Genomic DNA, 24,220 nt, shown 5'->3' on the forward strand with positions numbered 1-24,220 from the left:
CATGCGTAAAATTTAAAAATTTATATTTGTTGATCAATTATTAAAGTTGAAGAGATACATTAATTCGTTTCTTTATACGCTTGAATGTTTTTCTTATCGCACATGCCATGTTTCACTCTTATCGTGGAAACAGATGGCACATCCATTTGTAGCGTCTGTATAGTATTCTAATCTGATTAGTCAAGTCAAATAAAAGTCTGTCGAGCTCAATAGTAATCCGTTGCAAAAATTATAGTAAAAAATAAATGCACCAAAAGAGCACAGTCGGCCAATTAGTACAATCAAAGCAACTCTTTTCGCGCCTGCGTCTTATCGAAGGGCAAACGTTGCCGGTAGTGCTAACGAACGGAAGCTCACGATTATCGCATCTACTCGCTCTAACAAATAGCTAAATAACGCGGATGTCTGCACGCGGAATGTTAATCGCTCGCGGGGAGGCCCTGAGACTCTGCGTACAACGTCGTCGCAGACGCCTCGTGACTCACTGTGCTGCCGGCAAGGAGCACGTGCAATTTCCGAGGCGGAAAGCGCGATTTATCGCGGCTGGCCGATTGTCGCGCGTCCGATTAAGCGACTTACCTAATTGGCGAGTGGCGCTTTGATGTAACTGCTTATTTGCGTGTTTTTGATTTGAACGCGGAGATTGTTATTGTCGGTGGTTAGGAAAAAAAAGCTTCGGCGCTTCTGGGCGACCTGTGGAAAAAAGATATCGGGCAAAAATAAGTTTACTGACGCATAATTATATTTAGAATCATTTATTATTCCAACATTAATTATTTTTCATAGAGCCAAAACATAAACTGATCGCTAAAACAGAAATGAAATCTTTATATAAAAATACGAAGGCGAATAACGCAAATTCATCAATTTCCTACATGGTTAGACAATTAGATATCATTCATGTGCATTTTTCATCGAAAATTCTTATAGAGTTTCGTTAGTTTTCTAGTGCTTGAATTGTTAACCTTGCAATATTCAATAAACAATATTGATGTTAGATATAATATAAGACAGAGAACGCTATGCAAACGAATCGTGCTAGTAATTTCCAAGATTGGTTTTTTTCATTATTTTTCACGTGCATATTCAGTGTGCTCGTTAGGTTGTTAATTGCGTAGTTGTAACAAAGTTATTAGTATAGCTTCTAAATATCGATGATAGCTCGTGCAATGAGAATCCAAGATTATCAACGGTTACAGATAAAAAGTCCAGACGTGATGAACGCTAGTTTGCAGTCGATGATATGCTAAGCTTCCCCACAATGCCAGAAGTCACGCGTGACTCATATAACTTGCATAATTATTGAAACGCACCGTCGACAAATTAGCGTCGACTGCAACAGGTGAATTGATACGTTTAGCTAAGCGAATTTCGATTCGAAAGGTCAAGGCGTAATGGAATTACACAGTTTTTGTAACAGCCTTGCTATGTCTGCTTATGCAAGAAAGCTTCTACTGTCATAAGTGAACAATGCACGATCACGCGTTAATTTTCACTATGTGCTTCAACGAATCTTAGATTCAAATCAGAACTATAACGATTAAAAAGCGAAATGCAAATAAGTCAATTAACTTTTTTTTCAATACAACAGTTTTAAATTTATCTACTTTCTGACGTCAACGTTACTCGTATAATTTTCTGATAGAAATGCAATGTATAAACTACAGAAAACTGTACTTTTTCTTCTTATCTTATTTACTTATTTACGTTAATTTGTTCACATGCAAATATGTATATAGTTAATACATACACATCCAGGTTACGACTATAAATAATTGTATCCTTCATATCTGTGTTTGTGTGTGTAGTTTCGAATATTTCTTACTCTCTAGTAGGTAAGAATATGTCAGATCTACTACTGTTGCCAATGAAATAACAATACTCTTTATTATTTTACATAATTTTACCTGGTTAGCAGGCTATATTCTGATAGTTGGTGTTTATATTTTTAAAAACTAATTGGATTTTATATTTCTTTTTATTAATCAGGAAATACTTATAAAGAAGAGAAGATGTATACTCGTAGATTGTAGAAAATATAAAGTATAACACCCTGAATTAAGTCTTCGATAAGCACGATGCGCTTCCTTTCTCGAAACGAAACGTATTGTTAGCTTTTTTTGTCTTTTTAGTTTCTCGCGCGCGCGTGTGTGTGTGTATATATATATCATTGCTACAAAGAATTGTTGATGGCGAGATGGCAGAGTAAAAACATCGGTGGTAATATCAATAATAATTATTATTATTGTAACGATGATGATAGCAATAATACAAATAATAATAGAATAATATAATAATAATAGCGGTACTGTCACTAACGATAATAATAATAATAATAATTATCAGTAGTAGGGCTAAAGGGGGGAAATTTCTACTCAGTACGTTGCAGGATGATCGGGGAATCGGGGCATGAGTATGGAGTATGGGGGGAGGGTACAAAGGGCTTTATTCGGGAAATTATGCGGAAGGTTCTCCGTATTTGACGGGATCGGGGCTGAGGCGGTATTACGTGTGTGTGTCGCGATGGTGCAGGACGGGTACTTCTGCCGTTATACGCAAAGAGCTGTAAAGGGAAGGGAAATGAGTTTACTATATAAGGCAAATAAGAATGGATCGGATAGACTGAACGTCCCATGCGAACGGAATGCTCCGTCCGCCGGGACGAACGCGTATCGACGCGTTTTGGGGCGTCGCGGGTTTCGAGGCTCGGAGTGACCGGATTCCGGTCGCCGCCGAACCGGCGAATCCCGAGACGCCCCGTGCACATTACATGTATGTCGCGCGGAACTCGTAGCGCGCCGGGATGCTTACAATGTCTCGTGTTTCTAGTGCGCGTGTGCCACTGAGTGTATAAGCGTGTAAGTGTGTGTGTGTGTGTGTATGTGACAGACCCTGCGTACAATTACCGAGCGTTGTATTAAACTCCTCCTCGCCCTCGCATCAATCTCTCTCTCGGCTCCTGTCGATTTATTATTTTTTTTTTTTTTTGTTGCTAAAAATTCAATCGCGCTCAGTCGCTCGCTCGCATTCGCTCTCGTTCGATGTGTGTGTCCCATTCACTCTGTCGTTCTTTCTCGCTATATAATATCTCTCAGTTCAGACGCATTTCTCGAAAGTGGAATACGGCGCGTTTTCATCAATTTTTTTTCCTCTGCTCTTCTTCTGTCCTCAGCAAGAATAGTCGCGGGGGGCCTCCTCTGCGCGGGGGGGAGGTCTTTAAGAGGCGGGCGCCGCTGTCTTCGTCACTGGCGCTGGCTCCTCGGCTTTGCTGCTCTCCGCCTTGGGCTTCATCTCCTCCTTCTTCTCGTCCTTCTTCTCCTCGCTGCTGTCCTTCTCCTCCGAGCTGTCCTTCTTCATCTCTTCCTTCTTCTCGTCCTTCATCTTCTCCTCGCTGCTGTCCTTCTCCTCCGAGCTGTCCTTCTCCTCCTTCTTCTTCTCCTTGGTCATCTCGTCCTTCTGGGGCATCTCCATCTTCGGCTCCTCGGGCTTCATCTCGACGACGGGCTCTGCGGCTTTGGCGGCCTCGGCGATGTTGGCCGGCTGCTCGGGCTTGGCCTCGTCCTTAACCTCCTGGGGCTTGGGCAGCTCCTCGACCTTGGGCTCGTCGGCGGACTTGGCGGCCTTCTCCACCGCGACGGGGGCTACCTTCGGCTCCTCGGCCACGACGGCCGCGACCTCCTGGCCGGCCACGACGCCGGCGCTCTTGGCCTGCTCGATCGGGGCGACGACGGAGGCGTCCTCGGAGCGCTGCTCCTTGGCGGCGACGCCGGCTTCCTGGACGGCCTCGATCTTCGCGGGCTCCGCGGCCTTGGGCTGGGCCTCGGACTCGGCGGTGTCGCGCTTGGCGGGCTCGGCGGCGGCGGTGGAGGCGGCCGTGCCGATCTCCTGCGTCTTCTCGATCTCCTTCTTTGGTTCCTCAGCGACGGCGGCGGCGGCGTCGGCGGCGTCGGCGGCGTCGGCGGCGTTCACAGGCTCGAGCTTGGGCTTCTGCTCCTCGGCGACGAGGAGGGTGGGCACGATCTCGGGCTTCTCCTCGGCGGCGGGGGCGGCCGCGATCACGGGCTCGACCTTCTTCTCGAGCTCCTTCTCCAGGGGCTTGGCCTCCTCCACGGGCTTCTTCTCCTTGCTGGCCTCCTCGGTCTCCCGGGTCACGCGCTCGGGCTTCTCCTCGGCCTTGACGGGCTCGACGGACTTCTTCTCGACGGCGATCGGCTCGTCGATCTTCTTGGCCTGGGCCGGCTCAACCGCGGCCTCAGACGCAGCTACAGCTGGGATAGGCTGGACCTCGGCCACTGGGACCACGGTCTCCTTGGCTGCGAGCGTGGACTCGGCCGGCTCCTGGATCTCGTCAACTTTCTTCTCGATCGCCACCTCGGCCTTGGACGCCTCGACGGCCTGCGCATTGCGGAGCGATCGTGTTATCGTACATCCGCGCATGATTCATGGTAGATGGTATAACCGATCGGTATGGGGCTTTAACTTACGTGTTCGTGCTTCTCAGAGGGAGCGACATTGAGGGCCTCCTCGGGCTTCTTCACCTCCTCGAGCTTCTTGGGCTCCTCCTCGACCTTGACGGGCTCGCTCTCGGGCTTCTTCTCCTCCTCGACCTTGGCGGGCTCGGCCATGGGCTTCTTCTCCTCCTCGAGCTTCTTCGGCTCCTCGGGAAGCTTCTCCTCGGCCTTCTTCGCTAGAGGCTCTTCCTTCTTCTCCTCGGCCATCTTCTCCGTCGGCATGGCTGCTTCCTTGTCGGCGGACTTCTCGAGAGGCACGACGCTGAGCGCCGGTGCCGGCAGCTCCGCCTTGCGCTCGTCGTCGGCGACCGGCATCGCGCTGATGGCCGTCACCGCCAGCAGGCAGAACGTTGCGATCGCGAGTTTCATGGTTGCTTGGCTGCGCAGAAAATATCAACGGTTACTTATACTTACTGCTTCGTTTTTTGCTAAGAGCAAAGAGTATACAGTGGGCAGGTGTGAAAAGAGGAATTCCAAATATTTTTCTCGCGAGCGCGCGTTACGGCATCGCCGCGACCGGCGTTGCGCAACGGAGCACGCGCGTCGTCCGAGCGATGTACCGGCGGAACCCTCTCGACGACGGAAGGAAGCGATATCCAATGAATTCGCAGAGGCGCGCGCACATGCAAATTTCCCAAGTGCCACTGCAGCTTATGGCGCGTCTTTCATCAGCGAGCGCCGCGACTGTTGACACCGCTCTCTTCCTCTTTCGAATCGCGCGTGCGCGCATTCTTCGCCGGTAATCTTCTAGTTGTGTGTGTGTGTGTGTGTGTGTGTGTGGGTGTATGTCGCTCGTATACACTAGCAATGATACTTAGCGAGGGGCGTACACTTAACGACGAGCCGCTGAATGGGCCGCTCGCTCGATTATTGTGATGCGGATGAATGGGCCGCGCGGGGACTTTCTCAATGGGCCACTTGGCGAGCATCGATCGTGCCGTAATTTCGATAATTTACGTCGAGAGCGCGTGTGCGAATCTCTCGACGCGCATTAGAAGGGGCTTAGATCGATGGAACGCGAGGCGCGCGGGCTAATGGGATTCGCGGAAAGTTCGCGGAACGCGCGCCTTCGCGAGCGTTATGACGATTTAATCACCGTCCAGAGAGAGAGAGAGAGAGAGAACGACTCGTTTATCGATTCTGGATAATTGATAAGTTTCGCCTTTTGTTTCACACGGACGGACGGACTTGTTTCGAATAACGCGAATCTCGTTCAACTTTATTTTCTCTCGAGTTACCGTTCGGAAAAACAAAGAGAATCTCGAGTGTGCGCTTAACGGTGCGCCGATTAAGCTGCAAGGCGAGCGCGCAATCGGAATAAGAGACAACCCGATGTGTGTGACATTGAACCGCATCGAGCCGCCACTGCCGAGTGCGTATACGTGTAGCCGACAAATAAGGTGCGAGTTGTTTTCTATATGTCGAGCATCACCGGTCGCACGCTAATGACAGGATGCGACGGGCGACGCGCCTGTTTTACCGGAATCAGCTCGCATGTGTGCCGTAACGATCCGTGAAAACGGCCAGAAAGTGAAAACGCACATCGCCTCGCGCATATTATTAAGTAGTCGATTGATTGTGCGCTATTGTCGCGGACGCTCGAAGGCGATATCGATACAATCGCGATTTTGATATTTAAACGCGCGCGAGGGAAAATTTATACACAGTGCGATGATCCAAGCGTAATTGCGCGACTTTAACGAGCGCGGCCCTGGCCATTCATCGTCCAAAAATCCGCAGCGGCCTTTTGGGAGGCGTCGAAATGGAAAACGCTCTTCCTCGTTAAAAAAAAAAAGTCAGGTATTGCGTTGGCTCTCGCAAGATTTCATCGAAAACCGCGTCGTATTTAAATTTCCCGCCAGGACGACAAACCGGCAGTGATGAATTTGTCAATCGATCGGCCAATCTCGCAAATGGTGCGCGTTCGCGTCTAGGATTGCCAATTCATCAGACATCAGACTCGATCTTCGAGTCCGACCTTGTCTGTGCGAAGAAGCTTGAAGTCCGCTTGCAATTACCAGTGCTTAAATACCTTCTCCAATTCCCAACGCGTCTCGCCGCACGTAGTCGCACTCGAGTCCTCTATGCGGACGTGGAAAGACCGCAGCGCGTCGCGATAAAGCACGTTTTTCTCCCTCCGAGAGCTGTATTCGTGCGAGCCAGTCGGCCCGAGAAGTGGCAAGACTCAGCAGAACATATAGCTACACGAGGGGTTGGGGGGGTGGAGGTCGAAAAGCTGCGGCAGCTTTCAGAAAACACAGAGAGCGAGAGCTTACTCGCGTTGCTTTTTGGCTCGAGCATTATGCGAACCGGCGCTTTTTCAAGGTAAGCACGACACACTTGCTGTTACTACTCTCGTTGCGCCCGTTCGCAGATGGAAATCAATAATCGACAGGAGAGCTGATAGGAGAAAAATCCATTGGAAACTAGAGCGCCGCCGGCGTATCCGATATCGTAGAAAATAAAGGCGCGACTGCGCCCAGTCGGCGCCGGAAATGTTCTCCTCCCCTCCGATGCTAGCTGCTATCTAGGAATTTTCCTCCGATGCCTCAGAGATAGAGAAAGAGAAAAGGGAGGTGTGCCCGACTTTGCTCTTTTCACCCTCTTGCGCGTTTTACGACGCGAGGGGAGCCTCGCTGCGGGAAACGCGCGCGTGTGTGTCTGTATACACAATAATAGGGGGGAGGACGACGCTACCACTATATACCGCGGTTCTGGCTCTTCGAAAACAACGTTGAATCATTGCTTCATTTAGTCGCGCTGACGCTGAATCCGGGAGGAGGGTTGAGTTAAGCGAGCGACGCAGTACCTCCGAGGCTGTATACACATTTCGATTGTATTATCAGAGGTGAAAAATTATATAAGCCATCGCGAGTTGCGACGTTAAAGTTTTTACGAGCGTTTCGAGAAGATGCACGGATCGCGGAGTTGGGTTTCAATTACGCAATTATCGCGAGAGTGCATTATAAGGCTAAGTAACCCGGTGGGTGTACGTTGGATTTTATAACTCGCGCATGCAGAGCGGCTCCGCGGAGTATATATTGTTCTCTGGGTTACATAAAATTCCCTCGGATATATTGCCTCCTGACACGTACACCACGACGAGCTCTCGGGTTATTAAATTATTATATTCCCTCGAAAATCCACACAGAGTCTAACGAGTGACATTCACGGCCGGATAGCTATTGCGACATCCGAGTAATTCGACATTATATATACGAGAGGCGATTTTTCCCTCGAGTGCCCGACCGCGCGCACGAATTCATTATATTTAATTGGACTCGAAATTCGCCCGGTTCCAGAGAGTTCGACTCTACTGCTTGTTGTTGTATGTACGACAACACTTTGGCTCTTGATTGGATCAGCTGCGCCGTAAGCCAATAAGCGCGTACATCATTTAGGAAGCCCGTGAAAACATTAGCCTTGCCAATTAGCCGCAACGTAGCTGCAACTACTATCCTCCCGATGGACAATCTTGTCATCATTGGCTAGCCTCTCGCGTTCGACAAAGGGGCTAATTGCTGATTGGCCCGGATTAGGCTGATTAGAGGCTCGCGTGTATCGGCGATATTATACAGAGCGCGAGCCAAAAATCTCCCTCGCCGCAAGTTCAAGTTCGAGCGGCGAGTTCATTAATGAGGCCGCTCGTCGCGCTTCCTTCCTGCCCGTCCGTCAAGACCGATGCGTGATTGTCCTTTCGATTTTATTTTTTCAAAGTCGCGAACGTGATCCGACTGGCCGATGCGCGCCGGTGTGATATAATCCGACGCGGAGTACAAAGGCCGGAGGGATGATGCGCCGTATCGATCTCGAGCGATGTTATTTCGGTGTTGTTCGCGAGCGAGATTTCTTCTCGTAAGTGGCCGAGCGAACTTTGTATGGAAGCACTGCGCGTAGGGAAGAGCCGTGTCGCACAGAGATAAAAGAGTGTTTGCAAAGAGAGAGAGAGAGAGAGAGAGAGAGAGAGAGAGAAGAGCGAAATGTGGAGCAAAAATTCGGGTTAGATGCTATCGATTACTCACTGCAGTGGGCTTGTTGGCTAAGATGCGGGAGAGTACGGCTGCGGCTACAGCTGGAGGATTCGTCGTCAGCGGCTGATCCTTCCTGGGGTGTCGGCGTAGCACAAGAGTAGTGTGTCTTGCTCGTCGTCGGCGGGACTACTGCGGTCGATGCTTGGGGAGCGTCGGCAGTTCACTGCGCGGTCGTCGATCGGTGGAAACGAGCGAGAGTCTCTTTCTCTCTCTCTCTCTCTCTCTCTCTCCTCACTGTGCAGTGGCGCGCTGGTGCTGGTGGTGGCGCGCGCGTGCGTTTCACAGAGCTCTCCTCGGGCGTGGGAGAGCGAGAGCGAGAGCGGGAGAGGAGCAGCAGCCGGGCAGCGTCAGCTACTCGTCGTCGTTGCACGTGTGTGTGTGTGTGTGCGAGTGTGTGCGAGTGTGTGTCGGCTCAGAGAGCTGGCGATCCGGGCGAAGGTTGGCTCGTCGTGTGTCGACGAGGATTCCTCGGGGCCTCGCTTATATACCCATTCGCCCACCCGGCAGTCGGCCGCTCTGCTCCTGCTCCTGCCGCTGCTACTTCTCTCGCTCTCTGTACGTGTGCGTCTGCGTCTGTGTGTGCTCGAGATGCGCCGCCGCCGCCGCCGCCGCCGCCGCCGGGATGTGGAGCATAGAAGGGCCCCTCCTATACCTATACACGCGCTCTCCTGTGCACCTAAGGGCCTCCCCTTTTTCTCGATGCTTCGCGCTCTCGTTTTTCCGACGCCGCTGGTATTTTCTGCTCCTCGAGAGAGCTGCGTTTAAATACAACGGCCGGCCAGTTGGCGAAAGTAGTAACAGACCGGTACGCCGAGACATACGCGCGCGGGGGATGCGAACGATCGATTCGGGCCGTCTCACCAGCTCTTATATATATGATTTCAATATCTCCGTCTATTCCGAGCCGCCCGAGAATAAAGCGAATGTGGATCAGCGTTGCGTGAGGCAGGTTCGATTTGTTAATTAGCCTTTTGCATAATTGCGCCTTAGCGTCCCTCGCGCATCTATGCCTTCGCTTTAGGAGGAAAAAAAGAAGAGGAGCAATTAGCCGGCATCGCGCCGAGCGATCGATATGTCGTCCTTGAACTTGCGCCGCACGCATTCCTAATGAAACGAATGTTTAACAGGCATTTAAAATTTTCTCGCTCTCCCCTGCGTGCAGTTTTTCCTGCGCATCCGTGCATGTTCCCCCCGTGCGAGACGCGGCTCCTTTCCCCCCCCCCCTCCCGCCGCGACTCGAGCAGGAGAGGGTGCGTTTACACCGGGCACTTATTACGCGAGTTGCTGCACAAGTGCACCGCGGGCAGGACAGGTTCCCTCCTCTCTCGAGTATAATACGAGCTCCGCGCACGCGTGTATTTATGCGCGCGCGGCATCCTCCCAGCAAAGATATATAGCCGTGTGTGTATACGTGGGGCAAGAGAGAGAGAGAGAGAGAGAGAGAGAGAGAGGGAGAACTGCTCTCGGGGAATTGGAGAGGATCCCTCCCGAGGCTGCTGCGAACGATGAATCGCCATCGGCTTGATCGATTAGATTGTTTGCTCTCGAATACACGCGTGGTATACCTCTTATTCTCAAGAGGGCCCTATACTCTGCGTCTTTTTCCTCCCTTCGACCGCGCGGTCTTCCGCTTTCATCTCCCGCGTCTCCGCGACTAATCGGAATTTCGATTTTTGCGGCAGGGAGCTAAACCGGTTGCATAAATTATGCGCATGCAGTCGAGAGAGCTGAGCAGCAGTGCACGAACCGCGAACTACTTGCAGGAATTTAAGAACATTAAGTGTAACCTTCCAAGTGCCAGAGCGCGCGCGTTTTCTCCTTAATCTTTCCGGCGCCCCAAAGTTTAGACCCATTCGCCCCCCCCCCCCCCCCCGCCGAGTTACGTGTCGCCGCTGCAATCGTTACCGTTTCACTCTCGCCGAGCGTAATAACGCAGCCAGCTTTTTATATAATGACGGCGGAGAGTCCAACGTCAGCAAACCGCGAAGCTCTCACTGCGCACGGCTGCGTGATGCAACGCCCGCTCGTCATCTTTCTTATCGACACGGACAGCCCTCTCGTCAGACCGGCCATCGTGGCTTTGGCTACTCGCGTCAAGGAATTTCGATTCGCTCCCTCTCTCTTGCTCGCAGGGTTCGATGTTCGTATCCCTCGCTCTCGCGTGTATGTAATGCCACGGTCAGACTCGTCGAGCGAGTATGTCCTGTAGCTGTAGGATATTTATGATATTATATACCTGATGTAGCCGAGAGGCAAAAGGAAGACGAGGAAATGGGACACGGACAGCTCCTGACAATGGGCTGAATATCTCGGAGAGGAGCCTAATGTAAACCTCCCGCTCTCTCACTCTCGGGGAGGAAGGTTAATCCCCTCGTCTGGAATTCAGAGTTTAATGCTCTTTAAAACGCCGTCGCTGCCGCCGATCTTTTCACTCGACTCCTCGGCTTTTTATTTCGTTCGGCGCATTGCGCGCGGAGCGACGATTCGTAAGGTTACACCGCGACTGCGGCTCATCCTCTCGTATCGGCTTTCTCCCGATAATAGATTACGTAAAATATTTAATCGATGATGCTCCCTCGGGATCGTTTTTCTCGCTCGATTATTATTCAGCCTGATCATCGGGATAACGAACTCGGTTTTATTACACGCGCGCTCTACTCTCGCGCCGAGTTGCATCACGCAAAATCAACTGGACGACGTTTATTGACTCGCGAGCGCGGATCGACAATCATATCGAATTTTCATCGGCTCACAATTCGGCGCGTTGTATTTTACGAAACTTCTCGCTAATTAATTTCGCGGGCGCGCGGCAGTGACGTAAACGTTACTGCAAATATATACGTATATCGAGAAAAACTCGCGGTAAATAAACGAACCATTTTCCGAGCGAGCACACGTTGTATTAGTATTTATTCGCGAAATTTACGATCAACTCGGCGCGTTTATTTTTAAAGAGACGCGACCGCTATGAAGTTAGCGATAAATCACAGCCGATCGACAGTACTTTATTACGAGTGATTTACGCCAGCCGAATCCCGTGAACACACGTGGCAATTACGCGCTCTCGAGACGAAAATAAAGAAAAAGGCGATCGAAGAATCGTCTGAAATTCTCCGGATAATTTCGCGGATTATCTCTCGGAATGAAAACTCACGCGCGTGCGCTACCGAGGGAAATTGCTAACTCGTAAGGCAGCAGCAGCAGCGTTTAATTGGCCGATACTCTTTTCTCTCTCTCTCTCTCTCTCTCTCTCTCTCTCTCTCTCTTTCGCGCGTGTGCAAAGTGCTCTCGCCGAGGATTTGAATCCAGTTATGCAAATGTCGATTGGCGAATATCGCGCGAGCATGAATACATTATTCCCCGCCGGTATAACTCGTGGCTCGGTCATTATCAGTTACCGCCGCCGTGTGTCAACAGAAGTTTATACCGAAGCGAGCGAGCCTGCGAACTGGATAAACTCGATGCGCCGAGAGAGCGCACCTGCGGACACCTTCTTTTTCACTCTTTTCCCTCGCGTGGTATACACTCGCGAACGCGATTTTTGCGCGCGAATAAGCCTCGCTAGACAGGAAGATGGCTCTGATTATAGTCGGAGTTACGGTTTCATTAGTCCTGCGCCTTGGAAGATACTGCGTCGCGAGTTTCGAGTTTTTATTAGCTCTCTCTTTCTCTCTCTCTCTCTCTCTCTGCTGCGTGAATATAAAGCCTAGAGTTTATCGGAGGAAACTCGAGAGCGTTTGAACTCATTGCCATAGCTAATGGTATATATCCCTTCTAATAATTAAGGCGTGGCTGCGGCTCTCTGTGTTAGCGGAGTATAACAGAAGCATGCGCGTACAGGTATAATAGCGTTTCCACTTTGCTTACATCGACAACAATTCGCCGCGATGAAAATGGAAATTAATTGGGAGTGATTAAAGCGCTCTTTTTTTTTAATTAATCAAAGCGACGGGGGAGCTGGCTGACCTGGATAGCATCGCTCGAATCAATCTTGATTCCTCACATTTATACCTAGATAAACTCGCGGTTTTCCTCGTTAATGAATTTCCCGGTAAATATCCGAGCTTGAGCTTTGATAAGTCGATGCTCCGACCGCTGCTCCTGCGCTGAGCAAAGCCAGTGTATAGGAAGTATTTGAAAACTCTGTGGAAACATTGAACTTCTAACGCGCTTCAAACATTTGCACGTCAAACACGACTGTACCTCTCATTGCTCATTATATGAGTGTTTAGCTCACATGCCCTACAGCGATTTTGCATTAGCGGCTTCGAGCGCAAGTAATTCCGACGAATCACTTTTCACGTAGCTTCTCGGAAGCGTTCGCTCGACAGTTTTGAAAAAGAATAACCAGCGGTATACACAATAACAACCGTACGGTTGAACGAGAAGAGAAACGAAAATAGGTTAACGCAGCGGCAACAGGAAGACCGAAGAATCGATGCTGAGCCCTCGAAGACAGTAACGATCGTCTCGAGCTGTACACGGCTCCCGCAGTGATTCCACGCGGCCGTTACACACCGTTAGACAAATCGCGCACTCGAGGGGAAGAGCCGGGACGAACAGAAAAAAAAGAGTTTCTCGCACTGAAACTCATCGACGCGAGCCTATTATTCCTCTCGGCTAGCGCGCTCGATTTTCCTCTCTCTCTCTCTCTCTCTCTCTCTCTCTCTCTCTCTCTCTCTCTCTCTCTCTCTCGAGAACCTGCGTTATATATGTAAAGCATTTTACGGGCGAGCGCGTTAAGTCGCTACTGTCTAATTGGACTGGCTGTAGTGCTGCCGGCATTATCTTCCAAGTGGGCAACAACGCTCGAAATACGGAACAGCCGTGGATGTATGCAGCTCGCGCATGTGCTCTTTTCTCTCGGCTTTCGCGCTTGGGGACAGCTGTTCCTTTCTTTTTTTCTACTTGGAATAACTACGTCATTCCGATATTTTCCTGACGAAATATTTGTTGCGCTGTTTGTTTTTTTTTTATTTCTCAAGGTCGAACATATTTTTAGACCAATCCGCTGCTTCAGGAAATGATTACGAGAGAGAGAGAGAGAGAGAGAGAGAGAGAGAGAGAGAGAGATTTAGTGATGCGAGCACGTGTATAAAAATGCAAATCGCCGAAATTGCTGTCCTTGCCGCGCGCGCTCGGCCATTGTATTTCTAGCTTAATCCTTGACTGCGCTCGGCTTAAGATTCGTTTAATGCCTTTAGCTATTCGTGGCATGAATTTTTGCTCGTATACTTTTTTTTCCTCCTTTTCAGAAGTTTCACGGCTTCTTTTTAAATTCGAGTGTCGTATATTGATCAATTTTGCATATTATAGAACGATTAATTCGAGGAGTGGCTGAATCCTCGCTTCTCACGAGATTCCAAGCTTTGGGCTCTTTGAAAAAAGAATCGCCCCTTTTCAACCGGCGATCATAAAGTTATTACAATACAATGCGCTCGGATTCTCAAGAAGTCGCCAGTAATTGAGCGGAATGCGCGTAACGAAGTTCGCTTAATTGCCAGGCTTTTCGACCCCCTCGCCGGCAATTATGCAGGAGCGCGAGTGTTGGCAGTAAAAACAAAACTGGCGAGCGATCCAGTCTTTTTTGATACGTAATTAAATTTACCAACGCATCGCTGGCTCTTGTTTTCTCGGTAGATCCGCGCGCATCGCCATTAAAATTATCCGGCGTTTTCGTTCCAGAAACATAATAACTGTTTGAACTAACTCGCGAGTACGCTAAGCTGCATGGGTTAAGCGCGCAGCGAAATTATTAGAATTTGCATTTGAATATTCGAAAAACAGGAGTATAGGCATAAAGAATACCGGGTATATATAAAAATGCAAAATTTATAACTTCCTGGGAGTGGAGAAAAACGAATATGAAACTTTGATTATTGTCCGATATTCCCGTTACTATTTCTCGAGGCGTTTCCTGGGTAACGAGCGAGCGCCGCCGGATGAAACTACGTTACGTAAAAGTGATTTGGCATTCGTGAAATTGCGAGCAATGCCGCCTTTTCATTTCACCGCAGCGAGAGCGACACATGACCGGCTCTGATCTGCATTGGTGGTCTTGCAATTTTTCACAGTCCAACGGATGCGCGAAGGCCGGACGCTCGTAAGCTTCGTAACGTCGGATCGTAATTTTTTTCCTCAAATTTTACCTCTCGTTATTATCGTATACTTCTGAGCTCTACGATGAAACGCCGATTTCGGCGTAAACGCTTTACGAACACATTAAAAGCAGTTTTCCGGATAGACAGGACATGATTCACTTTTTTCACACACCCAAGTTACGCAATCCGACATCTCGCCCTCATTTATCGAAACTAAGGATCGCCGCCCACAAAGGGAAGAAATCCCCCCTATATCATAAAGAACACGAGAGGCCGTGCGTGATCCATGTTGATTCAGGCCGAGAAAGTAAGTTATATCGAAAGTGAATTATCGAATGTTGACAAAGGCGCGCGAGTGGGAAATTAGCGCGACCGGATAAGGAAAGAAAAAGGAAAAGGGGCATAGGAATCGGTCGTCCGCGGCGTATATAGTCAGAGCATCGCGCGCGGAGGGAGAGAAAAAAGGGCGGCCGATCGAGATCGCTTTTTTTCGGGGCGTGCCTCCCCGGGCAGAGTCGTCGCTTCTAATTTCGTCCCCGCGGAGTAAATCCGGTTTTTATCCCGTGCTGTCGGGACGACTACTTCGAGCGAGCGAGAGGGCTTGTAAGGAATGAAGGGGGTTGATTTGACTCGACCATGCGTGACGGCGGAGATTAGAAGGAGAGAATCTTCTCGATACGTGTCTTGGCATACACGGCCTCTTACACGTTTTTCGAGGAGGTTTCAGATGATATGCGTCCGCCTTCTGCAGCGTTTCCTAACACACAGAGCCGCGAAGACTATATACCTACCGCTAATTACATAGAAACATTTTTCTCTCCACCTCGTATGTGGTACGCTCGTAAATTAAGCATTTTTTTTTCCGCAGCCTTCGCTAATAACGACTACTGCACAACTCCTTAATGACGCTCATCAATTCATCGGCTGGTGCGAACGAATTTTCCTCTTTTCTCACTAAACCTCATCACACACATTGGATTCGGTTTGGCGAGGGACAGCGCTGTACACAAGCGCGTAAATCCGTGCGTATTCGCGCGGTGAAGCCAATTGTGGAATAATTGGCGTGCGGTAACCCAGATGCCACCGATCCAGACAATCGACCCTCTCTCTCTCTCTCTCTCTCTCTCTCTCACACACCGGCTCTTCGTCGCGCTTTGTACACACATAGCGCATGCCTTTTCTGTAAGCAAAACCCACACTCGCTCGCGCTGCAGTTCTCTTTCTCTCTCTCTCTGTTTATGCTTATAACCGGTGTATGGTTGTTATACTCGTTACTCCCTTTCAGAGCTGCTCCCGTCGCGTTTTTTTTTCCGCCGCCGCACACGCGCGCTTTTCGGTATTTAAGCCACACGCCACGCGCGTTTTATATTGATTGCGTAATTCGATTACAACTCTGTCGCTGAGTGAGGGCATTACACGATATCTCTGTGTTTGGGTATACACGGCGGGAAATGCTACACCGTATATTCGCGCGCGCTTTTTCTCTGATTGGCTTTTCGCTTTGCCGTGAATAATTGAATCGATGCTGGCCGCGCTGTATATACGGTTTTTATTTTAGCTCGCGCTTTTTTCCAGTAAACGCGGCGCGCGTTATTCAGCTATTCTTTATGCTTGACAAGCGGGTTATTTTCATGCTGAATTATCGCGCACCGTGAGAGGAAATTTTTCCCTCCTGATAATATGAATAAGAAGAAAAAACGCTCGATTGGCGAGTGGGACACACTTGGGCTAAGCGCAGTGATTAGCTGGCGCAGTGTACAATTGCTCGGCCTTCGCAGCAGTGCGCAGATCAGTGATTTTTCATTCTCACCTAGACCGAGTTACATACGCGAACTCTCGCAAGGTTCGCTCTTAAATGTCGCATAAACGTCCGGCGTACATACAGTACACATCCAGTTGTGCGATGTAGAATTTTACGGCTTATATTCACGATATCGCATCAATCATTCATGATTTAGCCGTGCTATGCGCGAAAAGCCTTCGCGCGCGTTATTTATTTTCCAAGTTTCATATGCGCCACATCGATGGATCGGCACGAGGAAGTTGGCGTATAAATCTAGTGACGGCCGCTTTGAATAGAAATACAAAAATGATTTCTCCTTTTTATTCCTCCCGACGCGAAGATTTAGAGGGTATCGTGTACTCCTCGAGCACACATGCAGTGTATTAGGAACATTCCTTGGGCGAGTTTCGTTTAACTTATAGATTCACCGGCCGATATTTACGATCGGCAGAGTTTACCCTCGGCAAACAATGTTCCGCCGACTCTGTACGCTCTGTTTGTATTTTCCTCTCCATCGAGCGCACGAGATAAGCAGCTTATTTGCACACGCGTATAACGAAAGACACCGACTCGGTGGAACAAAACTAGTCCGACGACGCGCGCGGAAACCTACAATGACATAGAAAACGTGAGACACACGCAGGCCGAATAAAGAGAAAAAGCCGACGCAATCTTTCGAGATCTCCGGAGAGGTTCGAGAAGGAGAGCAGAGCGTATAATGGGTTCGAGTGTATTTGCGTTTATATAGCGAAGAAACGCGTATAGGAGGAGAAGAAGAAGAAGCTAGCCCGACAATGTACATCGTGCCTTATACATTATGGCATTATAGCGCGGATCGTGTAACTTCCATGATTATCCCACTGAAGGAGCTCAAGGTCTCCTCTCGCAGCGCGGGCGAACGCTCTGCAATTGTGTGTTCCGATGCCCTCTCTCGCTTCTTCTTCTATCTCTCCGCGAGCGGCGCGGCTGCTCTTATTCCCCCTTTTTTCGAGCCCCCGATTTTTCATCTCTTACCCGCGCACTATTCAATTTACCCTTTTCTATAGGCATTCTCTCTCGTCCCCCCCCCCCCTCTCTCTCTCTCTCTCTCTCTATCCTGCCATTGATTTAAAACTTTTTTGTGGATCGACTTCTTCTCCCTAGCTCTTCTCCTTCTATATGCCCTGCTGCCCGCCGCAATCGATCGTTTGGAGAGTTGTTTATTCGAGTTTTCTTCGGAGTACAACAAGTGCCTCTCTTCGTTATTTTCCCTCTTCGGCTGCCGAGATAATTTAACAATTTCTTTTAGCCCAGACTTTGCCAAAGTACGAAAATCTCATTATCTTGCCTTTAACTCGCCGAGAGAGGCACCTATATGCGTATATGAAAAGTGAGGAAAGCTCATTGTTTACACACGAGGCGCATCTTTCATCCGTGCGTGCTAATGAATTATTGAGTGCACTTCACTGTCCCTTTCAATCTCGCTCGCGTACTTGCCTACTCTCCCAATCGAAGCTACTCCTTCAAATTTAATCCTCCCCTCGCGCGCATAGAGCAGCGATGACTTTCGAGAACGTGATTTCGACAAAGGGAATGGGAGCGTCGTCGTGGATGGATCTGCGAAAAGGGGCTTTCGTAAGGAGATTTGGGAACGCTTTGATACAGAATTTCGGTTATTGAATTTGACACCTTCTACATAAGGGATATGCGCGTGTCGACAATGATGTAAGGGGATTCGAGCTATTAGCTATGTGTGTGTGTGTGTGTTGACATCTGAGACGCAGCGATTTTATCGATCGGCTTTCGAAAGAATGTAAGAGCGCGTATTATCAGCAACGCTTCGGTATATACCTGAAATTGCGTACCTCTCGCCGCGAGGGAATAATAAGTAAGGATCAGATAAGAGGGCGGCACTTACAGGCTCTAGAGAGAACGATAAACTAATGAGTTTGCCGATAGCGCGAAGCCTCGCGCGAGATGATGTTCTCACGAGATCGAGATAAAGGTCTCGCAGCGAGCGGTCAGCCTGATATGGTACCAGTAGCTCGCGCTGCACGAGGTACAAAGGAGCAAAAGCCTTTTAAGAATAATCCATACACATGAAACTGATCCCCGATCATACATGCGCTCGCGCGAGTGCAACGACCGCGTGACTTCACTGCCACTATACACACAAAAGCCATTTGTGATTAGTCGCTCAGGGCTATCGAGAACCGGTGATGCTGCTGGTACCTTCGAACCTTTTTCGACCTAGCGCTGCAATATTTAAGAGCGTTTTGTAATTCGACGCTTTTAGTGCCGCAGCTGATACGCTGATGGTTATTACAGAGAGCGAGAGAGATAGAGACGTGTGCGCTCCACTGCGCTAATTACAAAAGTACGAGAGCGCGGCGGCGATGTGTCATAGAGACCAAAATCCATTAACCCCTTTCCCAAATACGAGATATCTAATTCCACCTACGGAGCTATGCTTCTCTCTCGGCGCGCGGGGCTTCAATGTCAACGCCGTGCGTTCGTATCTCTCGCGTAATATACTCGTAATACGGGGATAATTTTCTGCGAGGCGAAAATTTTCGAAAAATCCAGCGATGGCTGCCATTTTCCCCGGGATCGGTACTGTTAGTTTTATTGTATCCGCGCGAGCTCTGCGCCTCGTCTGCGCGGCTAAGGCCAAGTTAGGAGGAAGATAACGTCGATTATCTTAACGATCCCCTGCGCGCGCGGCGCAAAACCTGAACGGCAACTCTCCTCTCCTCTCGCCGCGAGTTTATGCAGAAGAAAGAAGCTCTCGCTCGCGAGAGTCTGAAAATAGCCTCACCTGCGACTGGCCGCGGCGGCGGCGGCATCTTCTCAGTACACCTCTATATGTATACCTGCTCTTCTTTCCCTCTCGGCGATTCCTGCGATCCTCTCGTACATACTCGCGCAGCTTCGTTTTTTCCCTCTTCTTCTTTGCTCCTCTCGTCTCTCTCTCTCTCTCTCTCTCTCTCTCTCTCTCTCTCTCTCTCTCTCTCTCTCTTTCGTTGCCGCAGCTTCCCAGCCCTCGCGCGTATGTACTGCTCGTTTGCCGAGAGCCAGCCGATGCTTGAATTAGAAATTATAGGCTCGCGTCTCGAGCTTATGCAAATTCGACGACGACGCCGGATGAGCCTTTCCCGTTTTAGAAGCGTTTAGTGGCCGATAAGTGCCGCCGCCGGGAGGGATTGCTCGCGCGTCTAATGATACACGCAGCGAGTTTTTCTCGCGGCCGCTGAGCCTTATTACGGATAATTTCGAGAGAGAGAGAGAGAGAGAGAGAGAGAAGACAGCTTCTGTGTGTCTCGCTTCTTTTCTGCGCGGACACGCCATACGGCCGAGAGCGCGAAATTGATGCGTTTTAAAATCCGCTTCTCCTGCGCGAGCTATATATCAGAGCGATGATCGCCTAACTGTCGAGCTATTTTTAGATCTCGTAATTATGGCTTGAAAATAGCTCGGGCATCCATCTGTGTGCGGTATTTAATGAACCGGGAGATGAAGATTCTCCACTGAATCAACGGAATAATTGCGCCGCTGCGCTACATACATAACCGGCGCGCGCAATTAAAACAATCGGCAAAACAGAGCGAAGAAAGGAAAAAAATCGTTGCAAAAGCGTCGTTAAGCGAAAGATTTGCGTTCTCGAATTCCGCACTTTTTGACCTGAATCCCCCGCGCCGTTAAAAGCGCGGGCATTACGCGCTTTTACGACGATAACTCACTCGTTATACGCGCCGATTCCCCGATTTTCCGATTGCACAAGCTGAGAGCTCGGCGCGAGGTTTAAAAATAATTATCCCGATGCTTTTTTTCCCCGAATGAATGCGCGCATCGCTGCTGCTGTGTGAGCTGCCATGCGAATGTGAAACTGAATAAATGGCCGCGAGAATCGATAATCGATGGACTTTGATAAACGAGACTGAATACCCAGGACAACGATGGAAAAATAGACACGCCCTCCAAAAGAAGAAGCGACTCAACGAGTCTCGAGAATATCCGCTCATGTGCACTAATAATCGATCTATAATCACGGCGCGAGGAAAAAAGCCGTCGGGTCCTCTTTCTCTCTCTCTCTCTCTCTCTCTCTCTCTCTCTCTTCAAGGCATTCCCGGAAAGTTCGGGGTATGAGGAATCGTGCGGTTGCGCAAGCGAGTATCGCGCGCGGAATATATTCGAGATTTCGTTCGTTTTTATCCTGTTGCTTTTTCGTCCGGTCGATGCTTGTCGCTGTGCCGGCCTATAGCTATTATGCATATTATTCAGGCGGCGCGCCACGGTGAGTCATGTGCCGCGTGCAGAGCCTGCAGCTCGACATTGCGGTTGACGTTGAAGCCTTCGCGTGTGACATCCTCGCGAAATTTAATTTAATTGCGGGGAGCGCCCCCCCCCCACCCCCCACCCCCTGGAAAGTGGATCTTTTCGCGCCGAATATCTCTTAACAAGCGTATATGCTTATCGAATTGCGTAACTCGGTGCAATCCTTACGTCATCCTTCTGTTAGATCTAAAAAAGACGATCCGGTTCGACAGAGCTGTGACGAAAATATCAGGGGATTCCATGGACTAACGAGCAGCACAGTTAATATAACACGTACACGCGCGACAGCAAGTCCGACTCGATTAGCCTACTTTTGCCCCCGAAGCATAAGCCTCTCCGTCTCATTTCCAACAAATACTCATTACACGGCCGATGCAGCTTTCATCCGCGTAATGGAGCGAGAGCCCCATAAATTCGGGATTATACGAAATTCCTATACTCCCTCGCCTGTGTGTATTTGCAATTCCATTGTGCGGGAGCGTATAGTCGCAACAAAGACGTGCCTGCGGGACTAGAGAGATGCGCACAGCAGGACTTTAATGGTCAGAGCTGTACGTGTCTACGCGTTTCTCTCTGTGTGTGTGTGCGCGCGCGCGCGCGTGTGTGTATAAATATACACCGTAACATTTAAGGGATGCGGGTTTTACCGAGGCAAGATGCGACTTTGCCTTTCTTTTTGACGATTAGCATCGAGCTACACAGCGAGCGTTTGTTAATCGTGCAAAAATGCCTAGTTTTCCGTAATAGCTACTGGCAGTTGATTATACGGCCTTTTCGATTTTTCGCACCGCCTACAGTGTAGTACTATATATTATTTATCTAATGCAGTTCGACCTTCGGAAGGAAATTTATAAACTTTCCACTCGCCTCCCGCATCGAATTGAATAAAGCGACGTCGCTCGTCGCGACGCAGAGAGAGCAAATTCTAACGCGCAGTCAACCGCGCGCGCACGCGCGCATCAGCGAGCAGCAGCATAGTGCGCGGCGAAGGTGAGAATTCGCTGGCAAGGCCGACGCCGGTCGTCGCTCGCGGCGACGACGGCGGCGGCTCACTCATGTGATGGCGTGTAATGCGTTACACAGGTATTACGGGTATTATCCGTATTACACGTATTACGGGTATTATAACGAACGCGCGCTCGCGACCTCGAGAGAAGAAGAAGAAGAAGAAGAAGAAGAAGAAGAAGCGGTGCTGCGGAGCAGCCACTCTTTCCATCTTCCTTCTTCTTTCTCTTCTTCGTTCTTCTCTCCTTTTGTTCCTCTCGCTTTTTAACTTCGTCCTGACTTCTCTCCTTCCTTTTGGCCTTCTTGTCGGCTGCTTTTTTCGATCCTCTCGCTCTTTTCCTTTCATCCGAAATATTCGAGCTTCAACGTGGCTCGCATGATTTATGCTGATTCCCCGCGGACCAACAAGAGAGCTAGTGCCTCGCTCTTTTCACTTTTTTCCGGGCAGCTACGCTCTCGCTTCCTCCCTTTATTCCTTTGCTCTCCAATTCGATACCCAGCTGTAATTGCATTCGCGTAACAGTTTGATACGGCCTATCTCCACAGCTGGCATCGAAACACGTTCTCATACTTCTATTGTGACGTCCTGCGCGATGATCATAAACATTTATATTCACGACGAGCGGCGACATGCCGCGCGGAGCCGCTTATACGAGGAGTCTCGAGTCGAGATTGAAAAAATCCTGAGAATACGTACGCGCGGTGTATCCTCTAAAATTGTACTTTTCCTCTTACATACCCTAGCGTTTTACGCGCACGATTATTAAATTATACCTTGAGAAACGACGCGTCCCTTATCTGCGCGGCGATGATCTCTTGGAGGAAACATTGCGCTAAAAAATTTTGCGCCTCGATTAGTAGACCGCGCAATCTCGGCATCTCCTTTAACGATAATTCGAAATCTATAAAACTCGCCCGTCGCTGATGCTCAAAGTGTAAATTATACTCCTGAGGACAGTCGGAAGCGCAGCGAGAGCCTCCGTCTCGCATACGCAATGGATACACAGCGGCGACTCGTGACGTCATGGTCGAGGTGCTTTGCATAGGGAAAAAAGAAAAAAAGAAACGAAATAGCCGTCAGAGTAGATAGACACGTCGTGGCGAGAGATGATGGAGAAGGAAAAAAGAAACGATGGGATCGAGAGCGAGAGAAATGTCGAAAAGCGAGCGAGCGTGAAAGATCGAAGAAGAAAGATGGAAAAAGGAGTGTGTCGCGCGAGGCTCATTCGTAGCTTCGAATGAGATCTCTGATACGTCGATGTATCGCTCTCGCCTACTGCTCTCATCCTCTTTCCCTCGAATGCTTCGTCTATATTTATAACTCGTGAAAATCCGAGGATGCGACTTGTGGCCGTTCGAGGAAAATGCTTGTTTTCGAGAATCATCCTGTAAACAGGGTTTACACCCATCGGGGCGTACGATGATCCATACGGGCGTACACGGCTAGTTTTCGACGACGCAATATTCGTGTCCGTTCGATTTCCTCCAGCTCGTTATACGCGCTCGTCGGCTGCAATTACACGCGTGTGTCGCTTAATTGATCTCTTATCGACGCCGCGAGAGAGAGAGAGAGAGAGAGAGAGAGAGAGAGAGAGAGAGAGAGAGAGAGAGAGAGAGAGAAAACGAGTAAAAAGCCCTGACTTTGATAATTACACGCCCGCGGCTCTGTACGAGCAATTAGCGAAATAAAGGATGGACCGCAGCGGGTGTGGATTAATGGGAAGTGAGATAAGGGGGGAAGACTCGCTTTCAATCAAGAGTCTGGGGGGACAATGCTTTTGTTTGAACGGGTATACATAGTTGCTTGCGTAGCTGATAAAGAACTCGTGGATCCAGTTTCGTTGCTCTATCTCTCGAGAAAGAGCGGATATGCAAATCCATTCGCGCGGCCGATTATCCAAACTCTGCTCTTAATGCATTCCGCATCTGTTGAATATCTTCTGAATATGCAGCGCATTGAGAGCGCGGCAAAATTGTGTAACGCGTTTGGAATTACTTTCATAACCTCAAACGAGTCTCGCACTGCACGTGTGTCTTACGCGTAAAAGCCAAATCGTCGTGATGACATTATATTGCGTGAACCGCCGCAACAAAACACGATAATTATACACTTTGTGCGCGCAGCCGTAGGTGTGTGACTTCCAAACGACGAATGTCAAATCCACGTCCATTGTTCCGACTCCCTTTTATGTGTACGACGAGTTGGGTTTTTTCTACGGGCCAACTCAAAACCTTTTCCTGTTATCAGCAATAAAGCTTATAAAAGGTTTAAGTAGCTCCAGATTCCGCGCGAGAGATGTTCGTGCGACGCTTCCTCCGTTAAAGTGTACTTTATGTATCATCATAAAGAAGCGATTTCAGGCGCGCGAGTATAATATCCACGTTTTACGACAGCTAGCTCGAGCCGCGGAAGGTTTCAGTTTTATCGCCCAAAAATCGTATAAGAGGAAGTGATAACCTCCAACAGGTTTCTCT

General features: G+C 49.4%; 2 protein-coding genes across 4 annotated transcripts in view; one reads left to right on the forward strand and one right to left on the reverse strand.

Moving 5' to 3' along the window:
• The window catches only part of LOC103316670 (serine/threonine-protein kinase S6KL), a 40,794-nt gene that overhangs the window by 3,812 nt on the left and 12,762 nt on the right, over positions 1–24,220 (forward strand). The gene's annotated exons all lie outside the window — the stretch shown is intronic.
• Positions 740–9,010, reverse strand: LOC100115156 (triadin). Its single transcript, XM_016981770.3, has 3 exons — positions 8,534–9,010; positions 4,485–4,890; positions 740–4,395 (listed from the first exon to the last, which is right to left on the reverse strand). Exons 2-3 carry the CDS (start codon positions 4,878–4,880, stop codon positions 3,217–3,219), a joined length of 1,575 nt encoding a protein of 524 aa, XP_016837259.2. The 5' UTR covers positions 4,881–4,890; positions 8,534–9,010; the 3' UTR covers positions 740–3,216.

The sequence above is a fragment of the Nasonia vitripennis genome, chromosome 2 (assembly GCF_009193385.2).
Source record: "Nasonia vitripennis strain AsymCx chromosome 2, Nvit_psr_1.1, whole genome shotgun sequence".
Taxonomy (NCBI): domain Eukaryota; kingdom Metazoa; phylum Arthropoda; class Insecta; order Hymenoptera; family Pteromalidae; genus Nasonia; species Nasonia vitripennis.

Excerpts from the sequence above, each read along its gene's own strand:
- LOC100115156 (XM_016981770.3), bottom strand. The coding sequence starts at position 4,880 with ATGAAACTCGCGATCGCAACGTTCTGCCTGCTGGCGGTGACGGCCATC. Across the intron at positions 4,396-4,484 it reads CCTCTGAGAAGCACGAACAC|GCCGTCGAGGCGTCCAAGGC; the intron begins GTAAGTTAAAGC and ends CGCAATGCGCAG.